Source organism: Lutra lutra, chromosome 5, assembly GCF_902655055.1.
Source record: "Lutra lutra chromosome 5, mLutLut1.2, whole genome shotgun sequence".
In the NCBI taxonomy this organism is placed as follows: Eukaryota; Metazoa; Chordata; class Mammalia; order Carnivora; family Mustelidae; genus Lutra; species Lutra lutra.
In genome coordinates, this window is record NC_062282.1 from 28,909,480 (window position 1) to 28,924,603 (window position 15,124).

The 15,124-nt window shown below is 36.2% G+C and overlaps 1 protein-coding gene across 5 annotated transcripts in view; it reads right to left on the reverse strand.

The window, feature by feature from the left end:
• Positions 1-331: 331 nt before the first annotated feature.
• Positions 332-15,124, reverse strand: part of NADK2 (NAD kinase 2, mitochondrial) — a 45,333-nt gene continuing 30,540 nt past the window's right edge. For all 5 annotated transcript variants that reach the window (XM_047730580.1, XM_047730581.1, XM_047730584.1 and 2 more), the window contains 4 exons: positions 7,225-7,280; positions 7,043-7,096; positions 4,713-4,836; positions 332-2,399 (listed from right to left, as the gene is read on the reverse strand). In XM_047730580.1, the coding sequence (XP_047586536.1) occupies positions 2,261-2,399; positions 4,713-4,836; positions 7,043-7,096; positions 7,225-7,280 (373 nt within the window). In that variant the 3' untranslated portion in view covers positions 332-2,260. The remainder of the gene's footprint in view (positions 2,400-4,712; positions 4,837-7,042; positions 7,097-7,224; positions 7,281-15,124) is intronic.

Sequence of the window (15,124 nt, forward strand, 5' to 3'; positions counted from 1 at the left end):
TTGTATTAACTGGTTCTAATGGTTTTATACGTAGTTTATTTTGATACTTAAAAGTATAATGAATGGAAATTATTTGAAGGCTAGTAAAACATTTAATATTATTTGATTTACTAGGGCTATGAATATAAATACCTGTGAAACATCAAAAATAGTAGGTACTTTACCCTTTGCTTATATAATAAGCCCTAGTTCTGTGTGAAATATTAGTAGTCAATGAAACCAACAGGGCACAGCACTGGAAAAGGTCTGAAACATAACATTTTGGAAGAATCTGGCTTTCTAATGATGCTGTAAGAGTAAGAAATAAATGTAGTTTAAAAAACAAAGATAATACTAGTTTAATTATGTTTATTCACATACAGTTGCCATTAAAAGGTTAACTCATTCATAAAAACATTTCTTCTATTGTAATATCTTTTGCCTCTTCTCTCTTCCAAATAAATCCCCACCCTATAGCAGAAATGTTAGAAGTTACAGTGCAAAGGAAGCAAATTAACTATTTTTTAAACCTTTAAAACATGACTGATGAACAGTTTTACAGAACAGGTTGCCTATTAGTATGTTACATATTAACAGACCTATGGTACCATTTTGGACAATCAGATTTGCTGGATATAAAGATGGAGCTGGAATTTTTGTCAAGAAGGTATTTAAACCTCTTAGAAGAGTTTTATAAAGAACTGAAATCCCATACCATAAAATGTTCTCTTCAGTTAATCATTTTAAATCAAGCCAGAAACTAGATCCAGCTCTAGGAAAACACTGATTTTTTGTTTTTATGCATCATGTAAACACTGCTCTGTCTATGCAGATACTCTTAGAAAAGAAAAACAGATTCTTGTTCTGGATATACGTCAAAACCTAGGTTACCTTTGTGTAACATTTATTTAAAAAATTGACAAGAACATGTTAAATGTTGGCAAAGCTAATAGCACTCAATTTGATTATACATCTTAGCTTTCACAGAATTTGAGCTCACAAGACTCAAGTTCTATTAGGATAGACTCTTTCATTCATCAGTGTATACCCAGCATCTGACACAGTACATGACACAAGGTATGTGTTCAATAAATATTTCAATGTTGAATATAACTTCTTAACAGCAAATGAAAAAAAGATACAACTCTGAACAAATTTGTCTCATGATGCAGCAATAGATGCTTTTTGTAAGAATTCTAGGATTGCTTATAAGTAGATCAAGAATTAGATAATTTCTTCTCAAACTAAAGGAACTCTTATGGGGGGGGCGGAAGCTGTAAAATTTTATCTTTCACAAAGCTAATTTGTGAAACATGGAATACAAGGCTAGGTAAAACTACCATGATATTAAAAGTAAGGCAGTTCCAAAACTTATATTTTGCATATTTACTGAAGAATCCCATTTTCTGACACTTCTCCTAATACTAGATGAAAATATTTTTTAAAGGTTTTACCAAACTACTAATATGTCTAATTAGCTCATCTTTTTAGTCTTTGATTCCATGTTAGAGTTTTAAATACGGAAGAACTCTATTAAGATTCAAAAGCATTCAAAAAAAAAAAAAAGTCTAGGACTTAAAATAGCTATTGGATAATACATTTGTAACAGTATCGTGATTTGTCCAGATGTACTTTTTCACCCACCACTCTCAAAATTAACCTGAAAGTCAATTATTAAATGAAAACATCGATAACTTAAAAAATGATTGTTTGAACTTCTTAAATCAGTAGAGAGCTGTAATATTTTACTCTGAAATTAGAAAATTCTAAGCACATATAAAAAACACATTTACCTACTTCAATTAGGTCAATGTCAGGATTTATCAAAATTCTTCATCAAAATTTTTAAAAAATCTTGATTTTTAGGTACTATAAAAAATATACACTAATCAAATGATATGTGTTTGGTCTGACCAATTCCGCAGTTAGAAAGGGAAGGGAAAAAAAAAAAAACTTGTACAGTGAAATTTCAAATCCTAAACATTTAATCCTTTATTTGAGCCTACCCTCTCTCAAAAGGTATCCATACTCTTGGATACCAACTATAAACAATATAGAAATTTCACTGGTATCAATTCTAATCTGTTTAGTCCATCCATTTTCTAACACAGTGAACAAACTTTTCTATCCAAATTCAAAAGAAGAATAATGCAAATCTCACTTTCTTGGTCACCTTTGAAGCCCAGGGCCAACCAGTCTCAAGAATAACCAAAATATGGTAGTCTATTTCGCTGTGAAAGCATTTTCCCAGTAATCAAAATCTGTCATCTGAGGAAATCTTTCATTGTTCTAGAAGCACAGTTCGAAGCTCATCTTCTTTACTGATCATCATTGAAGCAATTGCTCCATCATTAAACTCAAAAGAAGTACCTCCATCTACAACCATGCAGGCATCCCAACAACGAGAACGAACACACACCCTGAGAAGAAAGAAAGATCTCATTAAATATTAAGTTTTCTTAACCTTTAATTATGGTTTCTTTAAAACTCTTAATAATTTTTGATACTGGTAGATCATTTGGCCTTGATTTTCAAAATCAAGTTGTTCTTTGGTTTGAGAGAGTAATATGTATGGATACACTACCAAAATCTAATATTCAGGATAGCTCCATTCACCCAGACAGCTATGAGAGAACAAGTCCAGACTTGATAGAACTCACAGGCTTTTTTCATACAAAAAAATGTTGAGCTATTACAAGTGCTAATATTAAGCAAGAATGTAGCTGTTTTCATAGTTTAACACATGAAGAGGCACAAATTTGTAGTGTACAGCTCAATGAACACATCTGTGTAGTCATTCCTCACCCAAATCAGGACTCAAGTGTGCCCCAGTTCCCCAGAAGCCCCCTCCTCACTGTCCTGAGCCCACTCCTTGCTACACATGCACTATTCTAATGTCAGTCACCATCACAGTCCTAGCTGTTTGTTCTTAAACTTTATATAAATGGAAGAATACAATAGGTCTGCTTGTGTCTAGCTTTCTTTTCCTTAATAGTATGCTTGTGAAACTTATCCATGGTTATTACCAGTAGTATTGGTGTGTTCATTTCATTGCTATATGAAAATACTTCCATTGTATGCAAATACCAAAATTTATGGCTCTCTTCTATTCACCAACACCTGAGTTTTTACTACTGGAAGCAGTGCTGCTGTGTATATTCATAATATTTTATTTTATTATTATTTTTAAGATTTTACTTATTTGACAGAGAGAGAGAGAGGAAACACAAGCAGGGGGAGCAACAGGCAGAGGGAGAAGCAGGCTGCCCTCTGAGCAGGGAGCCCAATGTGGGGCTTGATCCCAGGACCCTGGGATCATGACCTGAGCTGAAGGCAGCCTCTTAACTGACTGGGCCACCCAGGTGCCCTGCTGTGTATATTCTTGAGCATCTTTTGTTGCAGACATTTGTGGATCTACAGCTCTGGTGGACGGACACCTAAGAGTGGGATTGTGGGGTCAATGCGTGTGCTATACTCAGCTTTGGTAGGTAACTGCCAAGCAACTCTCCAAACTATTCCTAACAATACCTAACAATTCCTAACAAGAAGTTACTCCCACCTTATAGCAACTAGCATCTCAGCCCTTCTGTTGAGTGTGTATGGTATCAGAATAGGAAGATTTAATTTGCATTTCCCACATGAATAGTAAGTTCAAGGATGTTTTTCATACATGTAACCATTCGGATACCTTCTTCCGTAAAATGCTTGTCCAGAACTTTGGCAATTTTTCTACTGAGCTGCCTTTTCTTGTTGAGTTGTAGGAATTTTTACAATACTCTGGATATAAGTCCATTGCTGGATATAGGTACTGCAAATATCTCACTCTGTGGCTTGCCTTTTTTTTTCCCTTAATGATGTCTTGATTAACAGAAGTTCTTAATTCTAACATAGTTCAATTTGCCAATCTTTTGTTGATAAGTGCTTTATATGACATGTTTAAAAAATACTGTCCAACTGCTAAAGTCATGAACCTTATTCTGTTTATATGAGCAAAAATTTAAATGTCTTTGTAGTATCACCTAAACTGAGTACAGATTTATTGAGTAATCAAAATTAACTCTCAAAGGAATAAAATGAGTTTCCTTGTTTTTCCTAGAAAAAAATCAACAGTATTTTTTTAAAAAGAGTATGTACACTGTATAAGCAGCAATTCAAACTTAAACCATTCTTTGCCTGCCATGAGACAGAGGACACTTCGTTTTTTTGTTCAGAAAATTGGACAACCTTTACAAAATAAATTATTTTTTTTATATCCATCCTTCAAAAAAAATCAAATCTGCTAGATGTGGAATAGGGAGGGGTTAGTTTTAGGGAAAAGGTGACAGAAATGAGTCCTACTCTAAAAGTTTATTGCTACACAACTGAGGTTTTATATGAATGTTTATCTTGCTTTTTATCACATAGCATAAAAAAAAAAGTTGCTTTCCAGAAAAAGTGATTTGATCTTGTATGTCTTAATATATTAAAACAAATCCACATCACCCAATTAAATATTTATGCTCCTTCTATTTACTTACAGTTTCTCTAAAATGGTACAGTATGTTAGAAAGGAAAATACCATTCTCACCAGGGTATACAGCATGACACCTCATTAGTTCCACAAGTTCTATACTTTTCCTACCAGATTAAGTTTGAATGAGTGGATTTCATCAAACTGAATACTTTAAAACCAAGAGTCCTTTATAATTACAAGAAGTGAAAGCACAGTCACAAGTCATCCTTTGGAAGCTTACTTTGAGGAGAAGCAGCGCTGACGACTGCTGGAGAAAACTCTGTTTGCTATTGGTTCTCGAATACTGAAAAGTATTTTTGGTTCTTCTGGACTGAAGAGCAGCGATTCATTATATTCATTTGTTACTATGAAGAAAAAAATGTAATAGCGCAGTCAATGAAAGATGGTCACTTCTGAGAAGTGCAAAATGAAAAATGAATGCTGTCCTCTTCCCAAATTAAAAGCAACTCTGTTCCAAAGGTCTGTTCGGCACAGGTCTGTTCGGCACAAAGTTTCTTGGAACTCACAATACATTCCATTAAAACAAAACAAAACGAAACAAAAAAAACCCACCTTATAAATGAGGATTAGGTTCCAAGATTAGGCCATCAAAGCCTGTATCAACCACAATATAGCAGAAATAGATATACTGGGGTAGGCTACAAAACCAGTAGTTAAACAGAAGGAACTACCTTGAGGCACTCAAATGGAACTTGAGCTCCAACAGTCACTTTGCCAAGTTCCATTCCAAAATACCATGTCAAAGTGTTCATAAGTTAATCGTCTTGATGTAAAATGCAGTCTTAAACAATAACAGGAAAAATATGCTTTCTCTAATGAAACTGCGATTACTCAAGATATTTTTAGAAATCTTTGAGACCTGATTTTCATAACCAAGGGGCACATCAAAGTTGATAGGCAAAGCACAAATTGGTTAAAAACAACTGTACAAAGAAATCAGGCTTGTAAGAATGTTTACTTGAACACCACATTAAAACAAATTGTAAGACTGTCAGACAATCTAGCTTATTTACCAAAATTTCACTTAAATTATTTGGCTCTTTGAAAAAAAAATGTCAAAAATAAAAATGTGCTTCTCTGGACACACACACACACAGACACACACAGTGTCCTAGCTCCAGGGGGCCTAGCTGGCTCCAGTCACTAGAGCATGCAATTCCTGATCTTGGGGGTGTGAGGTCAAGCCCCATGTTAGGCACAGAGAGAACTTTAGAGAAAAAAAAAAAAAAGTGCTAGCTCCGAAAGAAGTTAATTCCAGAAATGTCTGTAATAGTGAATGCACCACTTGCTTTCACTATTGCTTCTAAAGAACAGTCAAATTTTCAAAGGAGTAACATTCACTCAATAGAGCAGGAAAAAAAAAAAAAAAATCACTGTATTTTACATATACCCCTAAATTTACATGCCTGATATGTTTCAGTTGTTTTACTTAGTTATGTTTTAAGTTAAATTATATAATGAATCATTACTATAAATGCCTAATTTTCCTTTCTTTGACACATATTTAATGTTAATCTTTTCAGTCTCCAATAGGGAGAAAGTCCACTTTAGAGAGCTGAAATGGACTTCAGTGATTTAGTCCTGTTCTTTCAAACTATTACAGGCCAAGCATCTTCCTCAACAAAGGAAGTCTTACCTGGAAATCCAAAATATTCACATAAATGAACTGACACTATTACATATGTAAGTAGATTCACTATGAAAAAGTTTGGAGTTTTTAAAAATATAATTGACCTTGAAATCTCAGGATACTCTTCAGTTAGAAATAGAAAGGAGAGCTTTAGTGGGAAGTCCGTACAAAAATGTTCCTAATAGATGAGATGGGACTTTAGTGAGTTAATTTCATATGCAAATCAAAGGAGCGTGTTTTCTAATTTAAGAATTTAAATATATAGGAAAAAAGTTGAAGAATCCCTATGCATTCATTACCAATCTACTTCCACTTCCTCATCTTACAGTCCAGGAAGCAGAGGAATGGAATCAGTCCTGCTCATATTTTCAGTGAGTGACTGGTCTGGGATTGGACCCCAGGTGGTCAAACTCCCTGATCAGTAGTATTCTTTCCCAACAGGGCTAGTTCTCTCAAGGGAACCCTGAAGCAACTGGCAGGAGTAGGTAGTCAAAAGTTAAGGAGAACATTTTAGTGAATATGAAGATAAAGCATTCACAGCTCAGGGAATTTCATTTCATTCACAATATTAATGGCATACTAAGTTTAGGTAAACATTTCCCACTTGCTGATCTATATTTTTCCATATTTTCCTATCCCCCAGGACATGGTTGTTGTGTTAACTACACTACATGTCAAACTACATTACATGTCAAAACACATGGGTTATATATTTCATAGTTCACAAAAATATAATATATAAAAAGTCCAGCTCTAAACTTTTTATTGCTTAAATATATGTAAGGGGATATTATATCAAGAGACTGTTTGAGTCAAAAAAGCACTATGCTAATTAGACAAGTTAACTTCAAAATAACATCCTCAAGATCGATGCAGAACTTAAATGAAACTGTTAGTAATTATGATCATTAGTCACTGACCTTTCTCTACCAATTCTCTGTTCAGTGGAAGACTTAAATTCCCTTGTCGTTTTGCTGTTGAAAAAGGAAAGGGGGAAATAAATACCTTGATTAAATATTGTGTGTCATAACAGCTAACATATAATAATATATATATATTATATAGCATATAATTATAACATAAGAGCTATTATGGTACTCACCAATATTTAAAACATCTTCCACAGCCTGAGTTGCAACCCTGTTAATATTGAATGACCTAGAAACAAACATAAGTTCTTTAATTCTATAAACATACTAAAAATGAAAAAGAAATTATCTACTTAATATATAAAAAACTCTTAGAATTATCAAGGAAAAAAAAAACAAAACAGCCAAAAGATAATAGCCACTTCACCCAGTTTTAAAAAGTGGGCAAAGTACACAGACAAACAGTTACAACCCTATATGAAAAAGTGTTCAATTTTACTCCTACTAAGGAAATACAAATTAAAGACTGATAATATATTGGCATAGATATCAGAAAAACATTCTCATATACTGATGGGTTTATGGAAGTTGCAGTTGGAGGGCAATTCTGTGTTATTAAAATTTTAAAATGAACATATGCTTCAATCTACTAATTTATCCTAAAATATACTTGCATCTATAATACACAAAGACATGTACAAGATTATTTACTGAAGCATTGTTTACAATAGCAAAACAACTCATATCCATAGGAAACAGATTTAATGTTACTATGTAGATATTAAAAAGGATAAAATAGAACTGAATGTGCTGACAGATAATGGATATGTTAAGTTAAAAGCCAAAGGCATTGCTTCCCTCTCTCTCTTTCTCTCTCTGGCTGCCTCTCTACTTGTGATCTTTTTCCGTCAAATAAAAAAAATAAAAAATCTTTAAAAAAAAAAAAAAGCCAAAGACATTATATAGTATATATAAATAAATAGGGAAGTATCATATACAACAAAATTTATACACACACACACACACACACACACATATGGGATGGTTGTGTCTGTGGAGATTAGTACTAGAGATATGACTAGCTTTTCATTTGATACCCTTTTATACTATTTAACATTTTTAATGTGCAAATATCTCTTTAAATTACAAAACAGAAAAGATGAGAAATTTTTACTACTGTGTGATGCCTTGCTTAACCACTTAAGAACAAATATTAACACAAACATGAATCACTTTTTTTTTCTTAAAGATTTATTTATTTATTTGACAGTGAGAGGGAGAGATAGCACAAGCAGGGGGAGCAGCAGGCAGAGGGAGAGGAAGAAGCAGGCTCCCTGCTGAGCAGGGAGCCCGATGTGGGGCTCCATCCCAGGACTCTGGGATCATGACCTGAGCCAAAGGCAGCCTCTTAACCAAATGAGCCACCCAGGTGCCCCCATGAATCACTTTTAAAAGTAGCTCTGTCCTTGGGTCTACAAAGATGGTTATGGAAGGTTTTGTTTTTGTTTTTCATTCTTTCCAGTGATTTAGAATTCTGCTGCTGCCTCACAACTCTTCTCACATAGCTTCAGTAGATAACTCAATGACCCACACACTCTCAATGTAATTTAGTGATTCTTAACCTTTTTTGAGGAGGGCAAGTAACAGATACTCTTGCATACCCTTCTAACTCTATACCCTTCACATTTTGAGAAATGTGGTAACATTGTGGGCATTCTCTTAACAATGCAGATACACAAATTTTTATATTAAAAATTTGGGGTCACTCACAGTCCACATACCTATGCTAAGAAAAAAAATCTCAGATCTAGCCATTGCCTATTTTTCACCATTATCTACTCCAATTTCCTACTGCAACCACACCAAGCCCATTCTTGCCTCTGTACCTTTGCTCATACTTACTATGTGCCATGAAGCAAAATACTTTAAGTATCCTGACTCATTGTAGTATGAGGTTTGCCATACCTATCTCATTAGAATTACTGCCACACACTACAGGGCCAGGCATCTGTGGCACCACCTGGCTCATGGCAAGAACTCAATACTGAATGAAAATATCAAATGAAAAAGATGTACGAGTTATATCCTAATTCTTCTGAATATTCACATTATTGGAAGATACTGTTTTAGAACTCTAAGAAGTCACATAAAATGAGCTATATTTATTAGGGTTCCACTGAATTAAAATATTGACGTTAAGACTTAAGAGAACAAAAGTCTCATATGACTTGATCTAACAGTCCTAGAACTAAGACTTGTTCAGGATACCACAAGACAACCCAAACTAAGTCCTCTGAATTAGGGGTTAAATTAAGAGGAATTTCCTATGGTTGCAAACTGGATCTCAGCTAGTTCACTCTCCCTTTAGGAGTGGTTTATATTCTACATCAAAGACAAACTATATGCTTAAGGAGGTCTTAGCTAGCTCATCATGACTTTTTTCTTAGGTCTACAACCTTCAACATTCTAAGCGTTCCAAAATCACACACAACTTCCATTAAAGACAATCCAACTGAAAGACAAATTGAATCTCTTATCTTCTTAAGCCAGTAAAGCTTTCTCTCCTCACTTAAGAACATTCATCCTTAAATTGGCCATGACAGAATGTATGGAAGAGGGGGATTGGCAACAGTCCTAAAAACTAACAGAAATGCATGTGATCGAACTCTGTAGTACTTCTCCCAGTGAATGTAGCTAATTCACACTAGGAAAAGGACAGAGATGACCATGAGACAATTCAGAGACAATCTGCTATGCAACATAACCCTTACCTCCTCTGTCCTGTGGAGGAATTTTTAGAAATGCAAAATGGGACAGCTAATCCCCACTTGCTGTGTGCATGCACACGCACATACTGTGTGTGGGTGTGTGTGTGCGCATAGTCAGGCCATCTTCTCCATCCTTTCTTGTCATAAAACCATGTGACAGAGTTCTAGCTACAGGAATGAGAACGGAAGTCATGCACAACATGTCTAAGCCTGTGTCCTGTAAGCCTCCCATAGGTGATCCTCCATGTTTTTTCTCCTTCTCTGGCTTGATATATGTAAGTATAGGGGACTTAAGCAGTCATGTTTAAAAGACGGTTGAGCCACACGATGGAAGGAGCCTGGATCCCTGAGTCACACCACTTACAGATCCACCTCCCAACTAAAGACCCACCTGGACTTTCTAAGAATAAGATATAAACTTCTATTTTGTTAAGTCACTGAGATTGGGGGGTTATCAGTTACAATAATTATCTTATCCAAAGTTACACATTTCCATGTTTCATAGTCAAAGCAAGGACTGAGAGGTCACATAGGAAAACTTCTATCTCCATATCAAGAATTGAAAGAGTAAAAGAAATAGATTGTTCTATTCCTTTCTTTCCAGTGATCCCTAAGGTCTATAGTTTAGAGTTAAGTCCAGAACTTAAATCTGTCTTCACCATTTATTAGCCACATGGCTTTGGGAAACTCCTGAGACTTTAATAATACTCTATTAAGAAAAATAAAATCACTTACTTCCAAAGTATTTTTGAAGATTTAAATAATATATGTAAGCTCAAGACAAAACTTAGAAATGGCAGTTTCGCTTATTTGTGGAGCATAAGGAATAACACAGAGGACATGGGGAGATGGTGGGGAGAAGTGAGTTGGGGGAAATTGGAGGGGGAGACGAACCATGAGAGACTGCAGACTCTGAGAAACTGCGGGTTTTGGAGGGGAGGGTGGTGGAGGGGGTGGGTGAGCCTGGTGGTGGGTATTATGGAGGGCACGTATTGCATGGAGCACTGGGTGTGGTGCATAAACAATGAATTCTGGAACACTGAAAAGAGATTTAAAAAATAAATAAATAAAAATTTTTTAAAAATTAAAAAAATAAAGACAAAAAGGAGCCAAAAAAAAGAAAGAAAGAAAGAAATGGCAGTTTGATAGACATATACCTTTCAGCTCTTCTGGCCTCCAGGCTTCTCTTCTCCACGAAGAGAACAAGGACAACAGACGAATGGAAAATGCAATCACAGCAAACGATCCGTAATAAGAGGGAATAAGGCAGAAGATGTTAGAAGCAAGCAAGCTATGTAGGGCCGAAGAGAGAAGAAGCTAAGTGAGTGAGGTGGCAGGGACAGGATACAGTTAGGGACAAAGACTTCTAGACCACAACACTGGAGACCACAGGAGACTTTAACAAGCAACATAGAAAAGATGGAAATCCTAATTTAAACCATACTCATGTCCAACATCAACACAGGACTCAGCTGTAAGGTGTGTGGGAGTGGAGGGCAGGACTGTTTTACAAGCCTAGTGGCTCTTATTCTTTATGCTCTTCTTACTACTAAAAAGTTGAAGACCAAAACTATCAAAAATCACACAGACAGAGACACACACCCCAAAGCAAAAGCCAAAGCCAATTCCCTGCCTTAGCATAACCACTATTTCACTAAAATTAGCAAGTTTACCTTGATAATTCTTCAAAAAACCTAGTGACACATCTTTGAACTGCAGGAATTGTACAGACTGCTCCCTGTCTGCATTTAAAGCTGGCGGTCAAAAGGACCTTGGTTTTATAGTCAAACACATCTGTGCTTGTATCCAGTTTCTGACACTAATTGTGATCTCCCCCTAATTATTTATCCTTGCAAAGCTTCAATTTCTACCTTTATAAAACAGGGATACAACTACCTTCTTGCAGGATTTCTGTAAGAATATTGTCAATGTATAAAAAGCGCCTAGCAGTGTATGCAGAGTAGCAGGAGCTAAATGACTAAGAGCTTGTAATTATAATCCATACAACAGAACCTACAGAATCAGAAGATAATCTTATTTTTTATATTTTTTAAAATTTTTAAATAAACATATAATGTATTATTAGCCCCAGGGGTACAGGTCTGTGAATCGCCAGGTTTACACACTTCACAGGTAAAGTAATCTTATGTTATCTGTTCCATTTCCCCTCACTTTGCCGAAAAGGAAACTTTTTACAAGATCACAATGCTAGTTAGTGGTTTAGCCTGGGCTCTAACTTCCAGGCTAGTGCTCTTTTCAATTATACCACTTTGCCCACTTTGGGGGTGAGGAGGAGGAATCAGAATACCGGAAGATGAGAAGGAGAAGGATCTAAGAAACCATTTCTGATTCTCAATACAGTTTTCAACAAGTAACACATCACAGTGAGCAGAAAAGATGTTATGATAAATTAAAGCAGTTAACTGTGATGTTTTCATTTTATGAGAGGGCTACACAATAATTTTATAACATATTAGATTATTAAATTTATTTTTTCAAACAATTATTGATAAAAAGTCATTTTAGAGTGTATCTTTGTGTATGGTGTAAGAAAATAGTTGAGTTTCCATTCTCTTACACCGTACACAAAGATAAACTCGAAATGGATAAAAGACTTCAACGTGACACCGGAATCTATCAAAATCCTAGAGGAGAACAGAGGCAGTAACCTCTTCGACATGGGCCACAGCAACTTCTTTCAAGATACTTCTCCAAAGGCAAAGGGAACAAAAATAAAAATGAACTGTTGGGACTTCATCAAGATCAAAAGCTTCTGCACAGCAAAGGAAACAGTCAACAAAACAAAGAGGCAACCCACGGAATGGGAGAAGAGATTTGCAAATGACAATATAGACAAAGAGCTGATATCCAAGATCTATAAAGAACTCCTCAAACTCAACACACACAGAACAGATAATCATGTCAAAAAATGGGCAGAAGATGTGAACAGACACTTCTCCAAAGAAGACATACAAGTGGCTAACAGACACATGAAAAAATGTTCATCATCATTAGCCATCAGGGAGATTCAAATCAAAACCACATTGAGATACCACCTTACACCAAACAGAATAGCCAAATTTCTATTTAATAATAGAATAGCCAAAATTAACAAGACAGTATTCAACAACTGTTGGAAAGGAGAACCCTCTTACACTGTTAGTGGGTATGCAAGTTGGTACAGCTACTTTGGAGAATAGTGTGGAAATTCCTTAAGATATTAAGAATAGAGCTACCCTATGACCCTGCAGTTGCACTACTAGATATTTACCCCAAAGATACAGATGTAGTGAAAAGGGCCATCTGTACCCCAATGTTCATAGCAGCAATGGCCACAGTCGCCAAACTATGGAAAGAGCCAAGATGCCCTTGAACAGACGAATGGATAAGGAAGATGTGGTCCATATATACAATGGAGTATTATGCCTCCATCAGAAAGGATGAATACCCAACTTTATATCAACATGGATGGGACTGGAGGAGATTATGCTGAGTGAAATAAGTCAAGCAGAGAGAGTCAATTATCATATGGTTTCACTTACTTGTGGAGCATAAGGAATAACATGGAAGACATGGGGAGATGGAGAGAAGTTAGGTTGGAGGAAATCAGAGGGGGAGACGAACCATGAGAGACTGTGGACTCAGAAACAAACTGAGGGTTTTGGAGAGGAGGGGAGTGGGGGGTTGTGTGAGCCTGGAGGTGGGTATTAAGGAGGGCACGTATTGCATGGAGCCCTGGGTTTGGTACATAAACAATGAATCTTGAAACATGGAAAGAAATAAAATTACAAAAAAAAAAAGTCATTTTAGAAATATAGTTGTTGGGACACCTGGGTGGCTCAGTCAATTAAGCCACTGCCTTTGGCTCAGGTCATGATCTCGGGGTCCTGGGATCAAATCCCGCAACTGGCTCCTTGCTCGGCGGGGAGCCTGCTTCTCTTTCCACCTCTGCCTGCCTCTCTGCCTGCTTGTGCGCGTTCTCTCTCTCTCTCTGACAAATAAATAGAATCTTTAAAAAAAGAAATATAGTTCTCACTAGCCCTCAGGAAAATAAGATCTTATCCAATCTTTAAAGATTTATTTATTTATTTATTTGACAGACAGAGATCACAAGTGGGCAGAGAGGCAGAGAGAGAGGAAGAGAAGCAGGCTCCCTGCTGAGCAGAGAGCCCGATGTGGGGCTCGATCCCAGGACCCTGGGATCATGACCTGAGCCAAAGGCAGCGGCTTTAACCCACTGAGCCACCCAGGCGCCCCCTTATCCAATCTTTAAATAGCACTTCTCATTTCCAAAGGTTTATTTATTTGACAAAGATGAGGATTTCTTTTTAAAAGATGTGAAGTTATGAAGTACTTATGAATGAATATGGTATCTGAAAATTAACTCCAAATAATATAAGACAAAAGGAGACATCAGGGGAATAGAGTAAACGATTGGCATGTGTTAATAATTATTGAAACTGGCTAATGGGTACATGGATATTGATTATACTATTTGGTCTACTCAAATTTTTCCACAATAAAAAGTTTTAAAAAGTAATGCTGAAAAAGCATTACTCCATTTTAAACTATCCAAACTTAAAATCACAGTTTAATAAGTACTGTTTTCTGCTGTATTTGTGAACATGTAGTCATTAAAAAAAAAAAAAAAAAAAGAGTGAATATGTATTAGGTACTAGGCTATACACACAAAAAATTAAGGGAGGGGGAAAAAAATACACACACACATACATAACACAAAACCTCAAGTCACCATTCCCAATGCCTCCCGTTGCTTGAACTGGCTGGGTGTCAGCTGGGCAGAGAAGAATGTGGTAAGTGCTATAATAGTGCTAGGAGGAAAAAGTGCAAGGGATGCACCAAAAGACGGTTCATTATGCTGATGAACTAGATCCTAATAGAGATTTCCTACATAGAGTGACGTCTGAAGACTGGATTTTCCAGCCAAGGGATGGGAAGTGGAGAACTTTCAGGCATTCAATGCAGGAAGAAGCTGCACTAAGCAAACACAAAAAGCCTGAGCGAGCAGGTTGTGCCGAGCATCACAAGTAGCCTGCAGAGTGCCCAGCGTGCTGGCGGATGAGGGCAGGACAGCAGTAGGCTGCGAAGGTTCCTTAGGTCATATTTAAAGGGTCTGACATACAGACTGAGTAATCTGAACACAGCCAGAAGTAAATGAAACTTTTACAGCACAGAAGGGATATAGCCATATTTTTCTACATTTTAGAAATACTACTACTCTATTGGCAGTATGGATGACAGCCTGGAGAATAAAGGGTAAGGCACAAAGAATATTCACTATAAAGTTAGGAGGCCTGGACCAAAGAAATAGCAGGAGAAATTGAAAAAGAGGGGCAAGGACTTC